A 15,790-nucleotide genomic window follows, 5' to 3' on the forward strand; every position below is an offset into this window, starting at 1 on the left:
CAGGCAAAAGTTCCTGTCATTGAATAGATGACGGTGATTTATCGTCCTAGACTTTACCATGGGTCGTCTATGATTCTATGATGGATTATATCCATTCTAGAATCATTGATGGAAATGTGACATTTTTTGAAAATCAGTTATTGGTATTTTCCAGTTGTGACATGTATTTTTTTGAAGAGGTCTGATGGGCTCGGACTTCAGATTGACCCTGCACTGCGAATGGCCATGAAATATTTGCGACGAGGAATAACAGCTACTCCTGAACACTTTCAGCGCCATCCGGCAGTAAATCTAGGTCACTTTTCTGGCCCAATATATCCCCTTTCAGCCACTTATTAGTTCTCAAAAGACAACACAAACTAGGGAGAGATTGTTTTCCCTCGGTTTCTCAAAGGAGGGTGAAAAGTGGGCACTGAAAGTGTTAAGGAAAGCTTAAGTCGTACTTCCACCTATCAAATCCCCGTGTCTTTTGCACTTACACCTATGAATTGTCGTGTCTAAATAGACCCGTGTGTCAAATCCCCGTGTCTATTAGTCCCATCGGGTTCGATGGGACTAATCTGGGGCTAATTTAGACCCGTGTTCAACACAGGTTTTTTGATAGGTGGAATCTGAATAGACACGGCAATTGCAAGTTCTAAGATCCGGCGACAGATGGCGCGGTGTAGTTGCCTCGGTATTGCGCCCCCTCCAACGGGAAAGAAACACAGGAGAGCTCCCTACCTACAGCGCACCTGGGGCTATTAACCATTATCTAACACCACTGATAGGTGTAAGTGCGCCCTGGGTTTTTTGACACACAGCGAAGACAAGGGTCTTGAAAAAACACGGGGTTTTATGATAGGTGGAAGTACGACTATAGATAGTGACTTTAGAAAAGTCCCCAGCAAGTCAGCACCTCGCATTTATCCACGGCAACGGTTGTATGTAGTAATGTCCATTTTCAAAACGAAACGAATCTTGAGACAGTGCCTCTCCATATTTCACAGAATAATCGTCCATTTTCCTCGTGATAATCGATAACATAACTATTAAAACATATTCTCCGCGTTATGTGACCGAGGCTTCTTGATTTTGTCCAGATTCTTCAATATAAGATCATTCAGTCCGCACTGAAAAGAAACAAGTTTTGACATGTTAAACTCCATTCTCCATCTGAAATTATTGATGATATTGTTCCATCTCCGCCAGAATTGGCAGCCATTGCCTGGGAATGTCAGAGACCAGGCCATTTCATAATTGAATCAAAGTCAATTGAACATCAGTGTCACAATTTCCACCAATGACGTCAAAACTGTGGTGGATTAGTGCAAAGTTCCGCCAATTCTCGTGGAATCTATCCCAAGATGCGGTAGCCAGACATCATATTGACATCAGAGGGTGATACAGTGGAACCTCCCTCAGCGGACACCTCTCTATTAAGGACAACCTCTCCAATAAGGACACTAGTTTCGGTCCCAAATTAGTTGTTTCCATTCATTTTGACCCCTCTAATCAGGACACCTCTCTATTAGGGACAGCACTTGTCAGTCCCGAGGGGGTCCTTAATAGAGAGGTTCTACTGTACTTACGTAGTTATTCCTCATCTCGGCGACTGTTAGCCGTAAACTCATGAACTGTTTCTCGTCAAGCTCGCTCACAACCCTCCGATAATCAGCCTGGATTGAAAACACAACATCATCACACACAGCAGAAAACTAGGTGCTAGCTCAAAAAATATTCATGTTCATTGTATTTTCATGTGCCGCAGGTAAGTTTGCAAGTAGAAAAGAGCTCATTTTTCATACGAACAGGCAATTGTTAAACTTTTCTCGGCTTAAAGATTGGGATAGTCCAGTCCAACCGAACCATGCTGTGTGGACCAAATGACACTGAGAATCAGGAAAAACAGAGTGTTTTTTAACAGAGGATGATCTTTACTTGACCAAAACACAAGTTTAACAAGTTTTGATTAAAGGGATAGAAAAGTTATGATTACACACACTAAGATACAGAATTGTGTTTAATTTCAGCAGGGTAGGCTGGGGAGTTGATCCTACCCTGCCTAATTTAGTTGCAAAATGCAACAATAATTTAGTCATGATCAGGTGCTAGGTCTTATTTTGCTTATTACTACATAGTTGACTTTCATTTGGTATTCCGCAAAAAACATATATTCTATAAGCCAAAAGTTCATTCGGTGTTCAGAATCAACGTAGGCAGACATTTTTACAAGCCAGGCTTACCACGTGAGGGTATTTGGCCACCTTAGACACCAGCTTCCCCCGCGAGATGAAATAGCGTGACATTTGGTCCATACAGGTGGCAGCCTCGGTTTCAACTTGTCTTGCTTCCGATAAAGTATCCTCCTGTATCGAAATGAGAACATCGTCACAAACTACGTTAGAAAGATGACTCGTTCAAAACCCAAGATTGCAGACGACGATCTCAATTGGTTCTCCTGTGGAGTTTTGTATTCATAAGTTGGGCAAAACAGGCTGAGGTCATGTTCTCCAATGTCCTTTTTGGCTCGGCAATATAGAATAGTTATAATATATTATAATATATTATAACTATATTAGTATTCTATATTAATATATTATAATATAGAATAGTTATAATATATTATAATATATTATATAATATATTATAACTATATTAGTATTCTATATTAATATATTATAATATAGAATAGTTATAATATATTATAATATATTATAATATAGAATACTAATATAGTTATAATATATTATAATATAGAATACTAATATAGTTATAATATATCATAATATATTATAATATAGAATACCCATTGAAAATGTTTGCGTTTACCAACCCCCAAAAATGTGTCATCAGGAAAAGAAAAAATGATTGGACTATCACTATATGAGAACCATCATTCAGGACCACTGTCGTCTGCTTCACAAGGGCATGAACGAGTCATGAAATATTTTAGCGATCTTAACGTACCACAAACGGATATTTCATTAATTTTGTCACCATTTTCCCTCGAGTGATGAAGTAATTAGCTATGTGCGTACTGAATGAAGCCGATTCTGTTTCAGCGTGGACCACATCGGCCAAGATGTCTTCCTGTCGGCGAATAATAGGTAAGAAAAATAGGAATAAATAAACTTGAAAAATATCAGGTCCGAGACTATTGAGAGAAAGAGTCCAAGAAATACAGTGAAATCACCTGAACTGTAAAAAATAGGTTATCCTAAACAGCGCCCAGCAAGTTTAAAGTCATCAAAATAAAATATATTGGTCACAGACGAAATAAGCAGGACATTTTTCACATTTCCTGAACGTTTCATGACATTTGTGTGCTAAATTAGCGAGGTGTTGTCTAAAATATACCAGCGTTCACCACTCAGTCGGCGGCCATATTGGATTTGACTTGGCGGAAATGACAGAGCTTCCCAATACTACAGGAGCCCTGTGATTTGATTTTATTTTATGACAATATCTCCCTGATCTCCCATCCAAAAGTCAGGAAATTTTCAGGAAATGTGTTTCATGGTGTACTTATTTCGTTTATGGCTACTAAATTTTATTATTATTACTTTACAGCTGATTTTATATTTATACCTGGTGGACGCTGCTTAGGATGGCCGTAATAAATAACAGATGAATGGCATGGTGTTATTTTAGAACAAGTTCATCACCAAAAAGCTATAAAAAAGAACTATGCTATATTCATCAATGGACCAATGCAGATTATTCCGTCCCAAAGTGAAGTAGGCCTGCTGTTAGTGCAGCCAAGGAAAATATCACTCTAGAATTGAGAATTCTAAACTTTGTTAACAGACAACGAACTAAAGATCTAAAATTTGTAATTAGTCATGATGCAAATTATGTCAGAATTTCAATCATGGCAAGAAACCATGGTTACCAGTGTTACACAGGATATGGGCAGTTGCAATAGCATTCCGCGACGTTACTATTTATAGCTCACAAGGTCATTTGCATAAGATATTGATGACGTTTTAGTCACGTGACAGTCGGACATCGACACTTATTTCTACGCATTTGAGCTTATTTCAAAGTCAATTATCTTTGACCCTGCATTGTTTTTAGCATGAATGATACCATAGTCAGAGAGAAAAATATTCAGAACAATTATGTAGTATCTAACTGCCCTAGTTAGAGAGCCTGAAGCCATTACGAAACCGCATGTTTGTCCGACATTGCCTGTAATTCAGCGTTGGGGAAATAGAGGGCAGCAGCTGCAGTGACGTCATCTTCGCGGAATGCTATTTGTCAAGCCAATAACCTGCATCGAAATTAATCCAACGCCAATGAATTGAAGACGGCGACAGCATTCGCTTATAGTTTCTGCTTTAGTTGTCACAAATCTTTATACCGGTACTATAATAGTCAATGACAAAGATTCACACTTCAGCCCAGGCAAATGTTGGTCGCTCTTTTTCCAGTAAGACTGATTTTAACGATAGAAAAATGTCACATACCTGAACTGATACGCCGAAATTATTACCATCTTCTATTCTCGGAATCATAAAAGTAATCCACATCTTCACCTGGAGAGATAAGATTTCTAGAATATTCGTTTTGCACTTTTTAAAAAGGGTCACAAGATTACATTCAGGATCTTTGAAAAAACAGTTAACCAGGCACTAAGTGAACGATGCCACCCTGCACCAAAACAACTCTCCGCGGTGGCATTTCGTAATAGACCTGGGCCGCGTCTGCGAGTTAAGCTAAATTGCCTAGGACTGGAGGTGGAATTCCTGCCCTTATTCAATTCTGATGTAAACATGAGCTCATTCCATAAGGTTTCACGGACTAATCACATTCGTCTCCTTCAGACTTACACAGTTGGCGTGCTCCACTAAATCCCTGATATACGGTTTTAATTTGTCCACAATTTCGACTATGTGTTGATTTGATGGGGAAATACCATTTGGCAACGCAAGAACTGCACTTCCTGAAAGTGAAGAGTGACAGAAAGTAGAATAGTAGACTGACTTTGGAGTCATAGCTTTCATGTATTCATTTGGCCAACTTTATACAAATAATTGAAAACATGTACAAGAAAAAGAAATGAGTGATGATCAGGGACACAGGTGAGATCAACGGTTTGAGTTCGATCGCCAACAACTGTGGAATATGAAGCCACATGAAGCCATGCAGTCCAAACACATCTACATTATGACTATGCTTGCACTAACTCCACGGTATGGTCCAAACAAGGGCCTGGTTTAGGGATGGCCTTTAGTCTGAGACTGGATTCACTCGGACAGATGGTTTGCCTTGACTGGGAGATGTGGGACAGCGGTTGTCGATAATGACACCAGATGGAGCTTTTGAAGCACCACAGAAACCTCGTAATTTTCGATCATTTGACCCTTTTTAGGGTCAAGACATCCACCCTTTTTATTGAAACTGATAACAGACTTCTTGAACTCAAACCAACATGTTTCATCACGGGCCATCGATTATTTAAAATTTTTTAAAAGATCACTCAAGACTCACCTTTTTATTGAAGCTTTTGGGTAATTGTTTTATCTCACCTTTTTACGTATGTACAAAATGGTTTTATCTCTGTAAAGCGCCGCTGACAATTTATTTTTAAGCGGCGCTATATACATTTTTATTATTATTATTATTATTATTATTATTATCATTTCAAAAACGTCAAGCTCACCTTGCATCTTAATGTAATCTTCCCCTCCATCATGTCCGTCCATCTTTCGTTTCTTCTTTGATGGTTCGTGATTATTCGCCAGATCTGGTGTGGGGATGTTCAGGTCTGTGTAGATGGTCGGTAATCGATCATAATTAAGTAACTCGGACTGTAAACAAAATCTATTTGTTAGGAAAAGAAAGGCTCATTTGCTATGCAAATTACAGTTTTACTTTTAGCTCGTAACTAAGATTTAAAAGAAGCTTCGGCCTCAGACAGTCTTTAGAAGAAGGGCCCAACGCCAAATCCTAAGATTCAGCATAGTATACTTGTCAAAGAAACTGTTCCTTACCTCCAGAATATTCTGTAATTCCATGACTTTCTTAGGAAATACACTTTTGACCAGTTCTTCAGCCTGCCATTGCCGAAAGGGAAAATAAGTTATAAAATTTCAATATGCAGTCACACAGGGCTTCTGCAGGGCCGGGGGGGCTTGGCTGGAAGAAGGGGGGGGGGGATTTAAGGTGCCGAAAAGTCTCAAGTGACTTTTAAATACCTTCTTTTTTAAAAAAAGTTCTAAAAACATTTTTGGACAGAAAAACAGGCAATCCATTCCAAGAACACAACTCATTACTCAATAATTCAAACAAAAATCCCTTAGGTCATCATTTAAATGAGTGGTCTTGTGACACATTGCGTACATTCGAGAGCACTTCTCTGGAGTGGTACTGGTAGGCCTACTGTTGGCGTAACTGGGTGGGGAAACTGAGGACCACATGAAGAGTGAATTAGACCATACATGTACAGTAGAATCTCTCTTAGTGGACACCTCTCTAATAAGGACAACCTCTCTAATAAGGACACTAGTTTTGGTCCAAAATTGTTTATTTCCATTCAATTTGACCTCTCTAATAAGGACAACACTTGTCAGTCCTGAGGGTGTCCGTAATAGAGAGGTTCTACTGTTTTTAATACTCACCTTTGCCTTTGTGCTTTCTTTGAGGCTTTCAACCTGTGGCAATGAAACAAATGAATAATCAATCTGTATCAATCAATCAATCAATCAAGCTGACAACGACATAATTTCAACTTCAAATAACGCCCAGCAAGTCGTTTATCTGTGGTACATGTAGTCAGGTCATCCTAAACAGCGTCCACACACGACAGACTTGAGTCAGACTACTGTCAAGTTGGAGCCACAGCCTGCATGCATGCAACCCACGTCTCGTGAGCGGGCTGCTGTGAGGATTATGCATGATTGCTGTGAGTGTGAGCGTCTCAACGACTCCTGACCTGCGAGAGCGTCCCCCGTGGCCGTCACGCCGTGTCACTGTCAGTATGGAAAGTCAATGAGACCATGGAGGTATATACCTCCGGCTCCATGATGAGACACAGTAGTCCTTGCTTTTGTGCTTTTTGTAACCTTGACAGTCACCTCATTCATTGATATGCACGCCGCCAGCCCACAGAGCCGGCCGCAGCCCACAGAGCCGGCCGCCGGCTTCGACCCGTTGTTCTTTTTCACGTAGGCCTACGTTGGCTAGGCCTACTTCATGACTTCGAAAATCACGAAATTTCACTTTAATTAGTACTTTTCATCCGCTCCAATGTCGAATTGAAAACATTTCATAGCATGATCGTACGATTTTAAGTGTTAAAAACAATAAACACACCTTTGACGTTGAATCTTCAGGCATTTTGTATGTATTACTTAAATTTAAATAAGAAAATATGGCGATTTTGTGGGGTAAATTCGCGAAAAACTGTATTATCACGTTTTTCAAAGTTCAACTGCGCATGCGTATTCTTTTATTCTATCACGGGTTTTTGGTCTAATAAACTTAAAATCTTTAATATCTCAGTAATCAAACGTTTAGAGACAAAAATTCAATAAAACTCATATAGTTCGAATAATAACAACAACAAAAAGTGTAAACATTGTCGATAATACCTGTAATTTAAATATTAAAATATTTGGACCGATTGCCCAGGATCAGAATCCTGAATCAAGATGGCGGCTGTGGAATTAGAACGAGCGACGGCACTTTCCGAAACAAATGCACCGGTTTCCATTGATATACTACATAAAATTGGTAAACTTAACATGTTTAATAGAAAGTGAAGGGTCGTGATCTAATGATGTGAATTTTATCGGTGTACGTTGCTGACAAACCGTTTAATTCGTCCTTCAAAGTTCAGCATGAAGAACCGGCTCAAAAATGCTCAATCATTCAGTGCAATGTGGCCTCTTATTTCGCCAGTTCCCTAACTATTTTTTAATGAAATTTCTGCTTACAGTACTTGGAATGGCAGAACTTATGGGTTAATGACGCTTACCATTTTGTCTGTCATGGTTCATTTGACCAAAAACTGGAACAAGTTTTTTTCTTCTTTTTGTGGTCTTTGCATAGGCTACTTACTCTTTCACTAGTTTCAGTCTTTGACTTTTTCTCCTTTTTTTAGACTTGAATGAGTTCTTCTTTGTTGTAAATCATGAAAAGTATTCTCATCACCGGTTGTTTCCTTCCAGTCAAAGATGATGTGAAGAAGAGCGATGTCCGAATCATCGTTGAGGATGAGGTGCGGATCAAGGAACAAGCGATTCTGCAGCTTGGAGCCTTGCTGGCAAAGACAGGCCAGGCAGAAGGTGAGATTTGTTTCGATGAAATTGAAGACCACACCAAGTCGTATTTTGTTCATTTGCTGCGACCGAACCTGGGAGTGAATGTCATATTTTGACACAATGTAAACTTTATTTCAATCAGACCAAGTTTGTCATTGTGACTGCATTGCCATTGGGTAAGTTTATGTCTTCAGAGTCCATGCAAGCCAGTTGTTAGGTCTTGGATGCAAACATGGCCTGTAAAGCCTCTGTGGATGAAAAGCAGCTTGTTTTCTGTGACACTTGCATGGACTTGGACGGAGACGAGGTTTCCTTTCCAGCTACAGCTATGTTCCAAGGCGACATGGTCCCAATTTATTCTACCTGTTCTTATGATATGTTATTGTTGTTTCAGAGCTGGCAGGCCTGATCAGATTTATCCGACCCTTCCTAGGCCTAGTGAGTAAAGCCAAGGCGGCCAAGTTGGTGCGAGCTATGGTCGACCTCTTCCTGGATATGGAGGCTGCCACAGGAAAGGAGGTATGTCTATAGTCGGCTTCCAAAATATGACTGACCTGCCTGGGAATTTTACCAGACCTACAGGTGGCGAAGTTGCAGGACATTGGTTCTGAATCACTGTCTTACAGTGTCTGGCTTCTTCAAAGGTGAAGACATCGAAAGACATGGTTCATTGCCTTGTTGCCCTTCTTTTCTGTGGAATGGGATGATTAGATTGGTGCTAACTTTGCTTAACTGCTTTGGGAAGGTTCGAAATCTACTTGTAATAGCATTCCGCGATAATAACGTCACTGCAGCTGCTGCCCTTCATTTCCCCATCGCTGAATTACAGACAATGTCGGACAAACATGCGGTTTCGTAATGGATTCAGGCTTTCTAACTAGGGCAGTTAGATTCAATCTGGCACATGTTCGAGTGTTGGAAATACTACATAATTGTTCTGAATATTTCTCTCTCTGACTCTATGGTATCATTCATGCTAAAAACAATGCAGGGTCAAAGATAATTGACTTTGAAATAAGCTCAAATGCGTAGAAATAAGTGTCGATGTCCGACTGTCAAGTGACTAAAACGTCATCAATATCTTATTCAAATGACCTTGTGAGCTATAGATAGTAACGTCGCGGAATGGTATTCCTGCCATGTTTGTATGAAGATTGACTAGTACTTGAGTATTGGTAAGTAAGTAATATCTGATTTCCTATTTCAGGTTGAACTGTGTCAGGAATGCATCGACTGGGCCAAGGAAGAGAAAAGGACATTTTTGAGACAGGCTCTGGAAGTAAGTATACTCACCTTGGTGTGCAAGCACCACATTTTTCGAGGGTATTCCTCGCACCGAGGTAGCATTTTCTGGAAATGTCATCCCTTTCGCCGAGGTTCTCTTGTTAACTCACGGAAAATGCTAATTAATAAGTACTGCACCATGTGTTTTCTGATGTGGCAGTGAAAAGTTTGTCATTACTTACTGACATTGGTTGTATTCCACTCACACAGTCACTCCATATGATGGGCCGGCCCAGGTCTCTTGCTTGTGATTATTCTTTGTCGTGTACTGGTATAGTTTATCCTCTAGATAATATGTCCTCCGGACTCAATCTGTTCTCCATGAACAACTCTCCTCAACTACCTTAAATAGTCCCTCCACCCAAAAGTACACACAGATCTGTGATGTCATCACTACATCAGCACAATGTCATTATTTGTGTGTAAGTGGTCTGCTAGTCAAAGTTAACAGCAGAGCCGCGGACGATATCCAATTCGACAGATCAATAGTGACGCTTAGTCCCCACGAAACCCATCAAACTACACATGACCCTTGACGTAAGACATGTGCTCATTTTTCGTTTCAGGCTCGACTCATTGCTCTGTATTATGAAACCAGCAAATACCAAGAAGCGATCGCGTTAGGTGGGTGGCCTCTTAGGTCTAAGTTGGTTTTTGATGGCGAGTTCCTGTGTTACAGATCCCAGCAGATATATGTGTATTATATTTATACTTCATTAGAAGGTCAAGAGAAGTAGCGTAGTTTAAGATGATAACTAAGTTTCTCCCAAGTGTCGGTAACATTGCGCAAGTGTAGGAAGTTGAGTAGTTAAGCCCCAAAGCCTGTCTCATCAGGCCAGTTTGAAATTAAATTAAATTAAATTACCATATTTTATAGTGCCCTATACAGGTAAAACGAGCTCTAAGGCACTTTACATTGGTAAAACACTGGTGTAAAACATAAGAAATTTAAAAGAATGGTAATAAAGGAAAATATAAAAACAAAAAAAACAAAAAAACTAGAGCACTTTACATTAGTAAAACATCGGTGTAAAACATAAGAAATTTAAAACAATGGTAATGAAGAGAAATATAAAATCTAAGACTTTACCCATTTAAAAAATATTTCGAAAATAAATGAGTTTTGATGGCCCGCTTATATTATATTCAGAATGGCCAAAGATTTGATCGTTGATTTTGATCAAAGTTGTGGTCGTTGTTTTCCAGGAACTTCCCTGCTGAAGGAGTTGAAGAAGCTTGATGACAAGGCCCTGCTCGTTGAGGTACAACTCCTAGAAAGCAAGGTGTACCACGCTCTCAGCAATCTGCCAAAAGCAAGGTAAAGTCGCTTCAAAGATAATCAGAGTCATTTTGTCCTGTAAGCTGTCATATAAGTCGTTCTATGAAGAGACATCTTTCCAGGTGAATGATAATTTGGACAATTTATAACTTGATACTTGATATTTGTAAAAATGTTACTCTCGTATGCTTTACGGTTCTGCTGTTCCCTAAAGGCCGCTTTACACATGCAACTTTTTCCAATGAAACATGGAGAAACATTGAGAAACATGAAACATCGAGAAACCTTACCTTGGACGTTTACACAGTGAAACACTATGAAACAAAAGTCCACTCATATGCATTTGACTTGTCACTTTTAGCCATTTTGCCATTTTGGATATGGAGTAAAAATCACATGACTTTTTATCACAGTCTGATTGGCCACAGAGTTAAAATGTAATCGACACTTGTAGAAACTTGATGAAACTTGTCCAGAATTTACGAGCTTGTTCGTAAATTGTTTCATGTTTCTCCTAGTTTCACAAGGTTTCAAGAAAGGGGTTTCATCATGTTTCTACATGTTTCTTGACCAGTTCACACATGCAACATGAAGAAACTTTTAGGTTTCATGGTTCAAATTACATAGCCTGTCAGTCAAGTTTCTCTTAGTTTCTATGTGTTTCTCCTTAAAAGTTGCATGTGTAAACCGGCCTTTAGTTTCTATGTGTTTCTCCTAAAAAGTTGCATGTGTAAACCGGCCTTCAGTCACATGATCATTTGGACTCATTGTATTTTAAGGGTTGGCGAAGTTTTCGTAGGGTTGGATCGCTAAGTTAACTCAAAGTTTACGGAGTTTTGTACATGTATGCAGCTATCGGATGCAATTCATGCCATGTTTCTGTCTTTCAGAGCTGCATTGACGTCAGCCAGAACCACAGCCAACGGTATCTATTGTCCACCCAAGCTCCAGGCAGCACTCGATAACCAGTCAGGTAAGAGGCTTATCTCAGATAACATGTCGTTACTCAGGTGATCTTCTTCTTCTTCTTTAGCGTTCGCTCTGCACTTGGAGGGGTCATTCTCCTAGGAGTAATCCTCCTCCAAGGCGGGATGAGCGTATCCTGTGTGCCACTATGGTTAGGCGCCAATTGGGTTTATTGGCCTAGTGGTCCGACTTTGGCGAGAGAGATAGGGTCCACGCAAGCTACTCATGTTTCTCACTTGGTGGGGTCTTAGCTTGCCCTGGCATAGACACCAGGTACAAGGAACCTCGGTTTTGAGTCTCATTCGAAGGGCTGTGAAGAGCCAGGAATTTTAGTTCCTTGAAAGCCACGCCTGTTCATCCAGACATACAATCCTGGGTTCTCCTTGGGATCGAACCCGGGCCCTATTGCGTGGTAGCCAGCAGTGTAAACCACTAGGCTCTGGGTTCTCCCCAGGATTGAACCCGGGCCCTATTGCGTGGTAGCCAGCAGTGTAAACCACTAGGCTCTGGGTTCTCCCCAGGATTGAACCCGGGCCCTATTGCGTGGTAGCCAGCAGTGTAAACCACTAGGCTCTGGGTTCTCCCCAGGATCGAACCCGGGCCCTATTGCGTGGTGGCCAGCAGTGTAAACCACTAGGCCATGAGGCTCCTCTGTGATCTGAAAGTAAACTCTGAATCCGATCCCTACACTCCTGGCATCTCGTGTCCCTGATGAGTCATATCAGGGCGCTCTCCATAGTGTCGCACGTGATCTTATCATTGGCCACGCTCTAGCACTTATCACCCAGCGTAGATCTTCCATCTGTAAATTTTTAAAACGGGCACTGCAGACGGGATAAGATTGGAATTTGGACTCCAAATGAACAGAACTTATGATCAGATAAGAGACAAGACCACAAGCCTTGTAGCAGTTAAATTGTCAATGTTTGACCGCGACGCATCAAATAACGCGTGGGGTTGTGAATCTGCATTTTAGATTATGTTATTCCGGACAGTTGGCAAGTAAATGGTGAAAAATAAACTGGTAGTTGACCACGGAAATTTTTTGATAATCGACAAATTAGACAGACTTTGATATTTCCACTCTTTTCAGCCAACTGGCAGAAAAAACTCAAAACACGCCCCCTATTACCCAATTAGCAAAATTCGAAATTAATTTTTTCATCAAATAATTTCTTTATATCTGTAGACTTGCCACAACAAATATTTTTTCAATACCTCTCCAAATATGTACTTGAGAGTTAAAAACATGCACTCGTCTAATTGATAGGCCTCGACCCTCCAACCTATGAATATTCATTAGTGGTCTTGTCTCATAAAGGGTTACTGTCTAGCCAACTCAAAGAAGAAAAAAGATTGAAAATTGCGTAAGCCCAAGTCTGGGCCAGGTTGCCTTATATGATGCTATTGATAAAAATAAAATGATGTTGTCCTGGTGGTTATCTTGTCCTTAGTTTAACGATGAATACTCCTTGTTATTCCAGGTATTCTCCACGCAGCTGACGAAAAGGACTTCAAAACAGCGTTCTCATATTTTTACGAGGCATTTGAAGGTTATGACTCCGTGGACAGTCCGAAGGCTGTGACCTCACTCAAATACATGTTGTTGTGTAAAATTATGCTGAATCTGTAAGTACAATCAAGTTATATTGTAATGCCAATTTGAATGCCATGGACCTAAATCAACGTTTTGAAAAGATGGCTTTTGTCAGCCCCAGGGACGTAGGTCTACTTTCAGTTTGTCAACAGCCTGAGAATCTTCTTCTTCAGCGGTGACTCTGCACTTGGAGGTGATTTTCTCCAGGGAGTATTCCTCCTCCAAGGCAGGATGAGCGTTTATGCTTGACACTACGGATAATACGCTAGTTGGGTTTATTGGCCTGGTGACACGGACCTTGGCAAGAGGTAGAGTCCACGCAAGCTACTCATGTTTCTCACTTGGTGGGGTCTTAAACCTGCCCTGGCATAGACACCAGGTACAAGGAACCTCTGACTTCGGCCAGGCCTAGTGACTCCGACTTCGGCCAGAGGATGAGTCCACGCAAGCGACTCATGTTTCTCACTTGGTGGGTTCTTTACCTGCCCTGGCATAGACACCAGATACAAGGAACCTTGGTTTTACGTCTCATTCAAAGAACTGTGCCGGAAATTTTAGTTCCTTGAAAGCCACATTGACATTTTATGATTTGCTTTCAGTGCGGACGAGGTTCATTCGATAGTTAGTGGTAAATTAGCGTTGAGGTATGCGGGACCAGAGATTGATGCCATGAAGAGTATAGCCACGGCAAGCCACAAGAGGTCCCTCGCCGACTTCCAAAAGGTAAACAAACATTATTGTGAGGCTTTCATATGGCCAGAGACCTCTATTAGCCAGAGTGTACATTCTCTGTACATTTTAATGAATATAGGTTGGTGAAAAAAGTCCACCAAGGGTGCTTTAATTCCCACCAAATTTTATATGTGTTATGAAGAGGCTTTTATCGAAATAATAGTAAAAATTCAAAACATTCCAATACCGACTGCCTGAGAAAAATTGATTTGTGTACAGCATTGTCATCAAATCGTCACTCGCGGACTGATATGGGCCGATTAGAATACAAGTTCTAAACTGGCCAGTGAGGCAATATTTCCTTAAATTAATTATCAAAAAGTATATCCCTGTTATGGCCTGGCTCTGTAGATTAATAATCCACCAAAGATTGAAGAATAAAGCCACTTTCACCCATCACAGTCATGTATTTATCACAGCTTCACAGTTCAGTATGGACTATGTGTCACTTCTGCCTGTGGATGAATACATGTCTCTGCCCATATGAAAAATATATATACATCTGCTAGTATCATCATCAGCTCCATTTGTCTTCCTTGGTGTCTGCCTAGAGACTCTCTGAGACGCTTTAGCTTGGAGATTCTTCCCCCCATGCTAGGTGCATGAGGCTGTGGATTATTTAATGAATTGTGCATGTTATGGAGTTTCCCAAGGTGCCGCAGTGTCCTCTAAGTTTCGAGAAGTCAATGATTTGAATGAGTTGTTATTATGTTAAAGTGATACTATGATGTGATTTACAACTTTGCGGAAATACGTCCGTTTTTAATTATTGATCACAAATGTAAAGCTCAAATTTTCCATTTTTCATTAGATTTATTATAAAATCGCTGAATGTAAACCACCGCGACCGCGAAAATGTTCATGTTGTGACATCATCCACGAAAACGGCATCGAAGCGAGCCGTCCGGGTGGGATTAAACCGTCAATTTCTAGAAAATGTGCATTTCGATTCGAAAACCTTACCGTTTTATGAGAAAGTGACGTAGTCATTTGTCAAAAACAGCTAAAACATTATATGGTGAAATTTGACACGAGTTACCCTTTAAACTCACCTTATTCACTGGCAGCATTCACTGCGTCTAACTTCTCTCGTAGTCATAATGAAATGACTTCCACTCCATAATCATGTCACCTCGTTATGACGTGCGTGGCATGAGAATATGATAGGGCAAATGGCAGATGGGATTTCCAAAACAACATTTTAAATACATAAATCTTATGAATGAAAGGATCAATCCAGTAGTTTTAGAGAAAGCAGAATTTTTGTCAATAGCATTCCGCGATGATGAGGTCACTGCAGCTGCTGCCCTCTATTTCCCCATCGCTGAATTACAGGCAATGTCGGACAAACATGCGGTTTCGTAATGGATTCAGGCTTTCTAACTAGGGCAGTTAGATTCAATCTGGCACATGTCCGAGTGTTGGAAATACTACATAATTGTTCTGAATATTTCTCTCTCTGACTCTATGGTATCATTCATGCTAAAAACAATGCAGGGTCAAAGATAATTGACTTTGAAATAAGCTCAAATGCGTAGAAATAAGTGTCGATGTCCGACTGTCACATGACTAAAACATCATCAATATCTTATGCAAATGACCTTGTGAGCTATAAATAGTAACGTCGCGGAATGCTATTACAAAATTACCATGTTTTGTCACAAACCGCAGTTGAATGCTGGC

At 40.4% G+C, this 15,790-nt stretch overlaps 2 protein-coding genes across 5 annotated transcripts in view; one reads left to right on the forward strand and one right to left on the reverse strand.

Moving 5' to 3' along the window:
* Nucleotides 1-577: 577 nt before the first annotated feature.
* Nucleotides 578-7,409, reverse strand: LOC135500628 (proteasome activator complex subunit 3-like). Of its 2 annotated transcripts, none has more exons than XM_064792180.1 (9): nt 7,300-7,409; nt 6,606-6,638; nt 5,979-6,041; nt 5,648-5,795; nt 4,815-4,927; nt 4,452-4,520; nt 2,226-2,348; nt 1,572-1,658; nt 578-1,112 (listed from the first exon to the last, which is right to left on the reverse strand). In XM_064792180.1, exons 1-9 carry the CDS (start codon nt 7,321-7,323, stop codon nt 1,032-1,034), a joined length of 741 nt encoding a protein of 246 aa, XP_064648250.1. In that variant the 5' UTR covers nt 7,324-7,409; the 3' UTR covers nt 578-1,031. The 2 variants fall into 2 exon arrangements, with proteins under 2 accessions (XP_064648250.1, XP_064648251.1); XM_064792181.1 differs by lacking the exon at nt 2,226-2,348 and adding an exon at nt 2,950-3,072.
* Nucleotides 7,410-7,637: 228 nt separating this feature from the next.
* The window catches only part of LOC135500242 (26S proteasome non-ATPase regulatory subunit 11-like), a 52,007-nt gene continuing 43,854 nt past the window's right edge, over nt 7,638-15,790 (forward strand). For all 3 annotated transcript variants that reach the window (XM_064791562.1, XM_064791563.1, XM_064791561.1), the window contains exons 1-9: nt 7,638-7,719; nt 8,157-8,273; nt 8,644-8,768; nt 9,457-9,528; nt 10,100-10,157; nt 10,740-10,851; nt 11,703-11,785; nt 13,263-13,407; nt 13,975-14,098. In XM_064791562.1, coding sequence (XP_064647632.1) covers nt 7,638-7,719; nt 8,157-8,273; nt 8,644-8,768; nt 9,457-9,528; nt 10,100-10,157; nt 10,740-10,851; nt 11,703-11,785; nt 13,263-13,407; nt 13,975-14,098 — 918 coding nt within the window. The remainder of the gene's footprint in view (nt 7,720-8,156; nt 8,274-8,643; nt 8,769-9,456; nt 9,529-10,099; nt 10,158-10,739; nt 10,852-11,702; nt 11,786-13,262; nt 13,408-13,974; nt 14,099-15,790) is intronic.

The sequence above is a fragment of the Lineus longissimus genome, chromosome 16, assembly GCF_910592395.1.
Source record: "Lineus longissimus chromosome 16, tnLinLong1.2, whole genome shotgun sequence".
In the NCBI taxonomy this organism is placed as follows: Eukaryota; Metazoa; Nemertea; class Pilidiophora; order Heteronemertea; family Lineidae; genus Lineus; species Lineus longissimus.

Coding starts and splice junctions, on each gene's coding strand:
- LOC135500628 (XM_064792180.1), bottom strand. CDS start 7,323: ATGCCTGAAGATTCAACGTCAAAG. Junction 5,796..5,978: donor AATTACAGAATATTCTGGAG/GTAAGGAACAGT, acceptor TTTTGTTTACAG/TCCGAGTTACTTAATTATGA. Junction 4,928..5,647: donor AGATTACATTAAGATGCAAG/GTGAGCTTGACG, acceptor CTTCACTTTCAG/GAAGTGCAGTTCTTGCGTTG.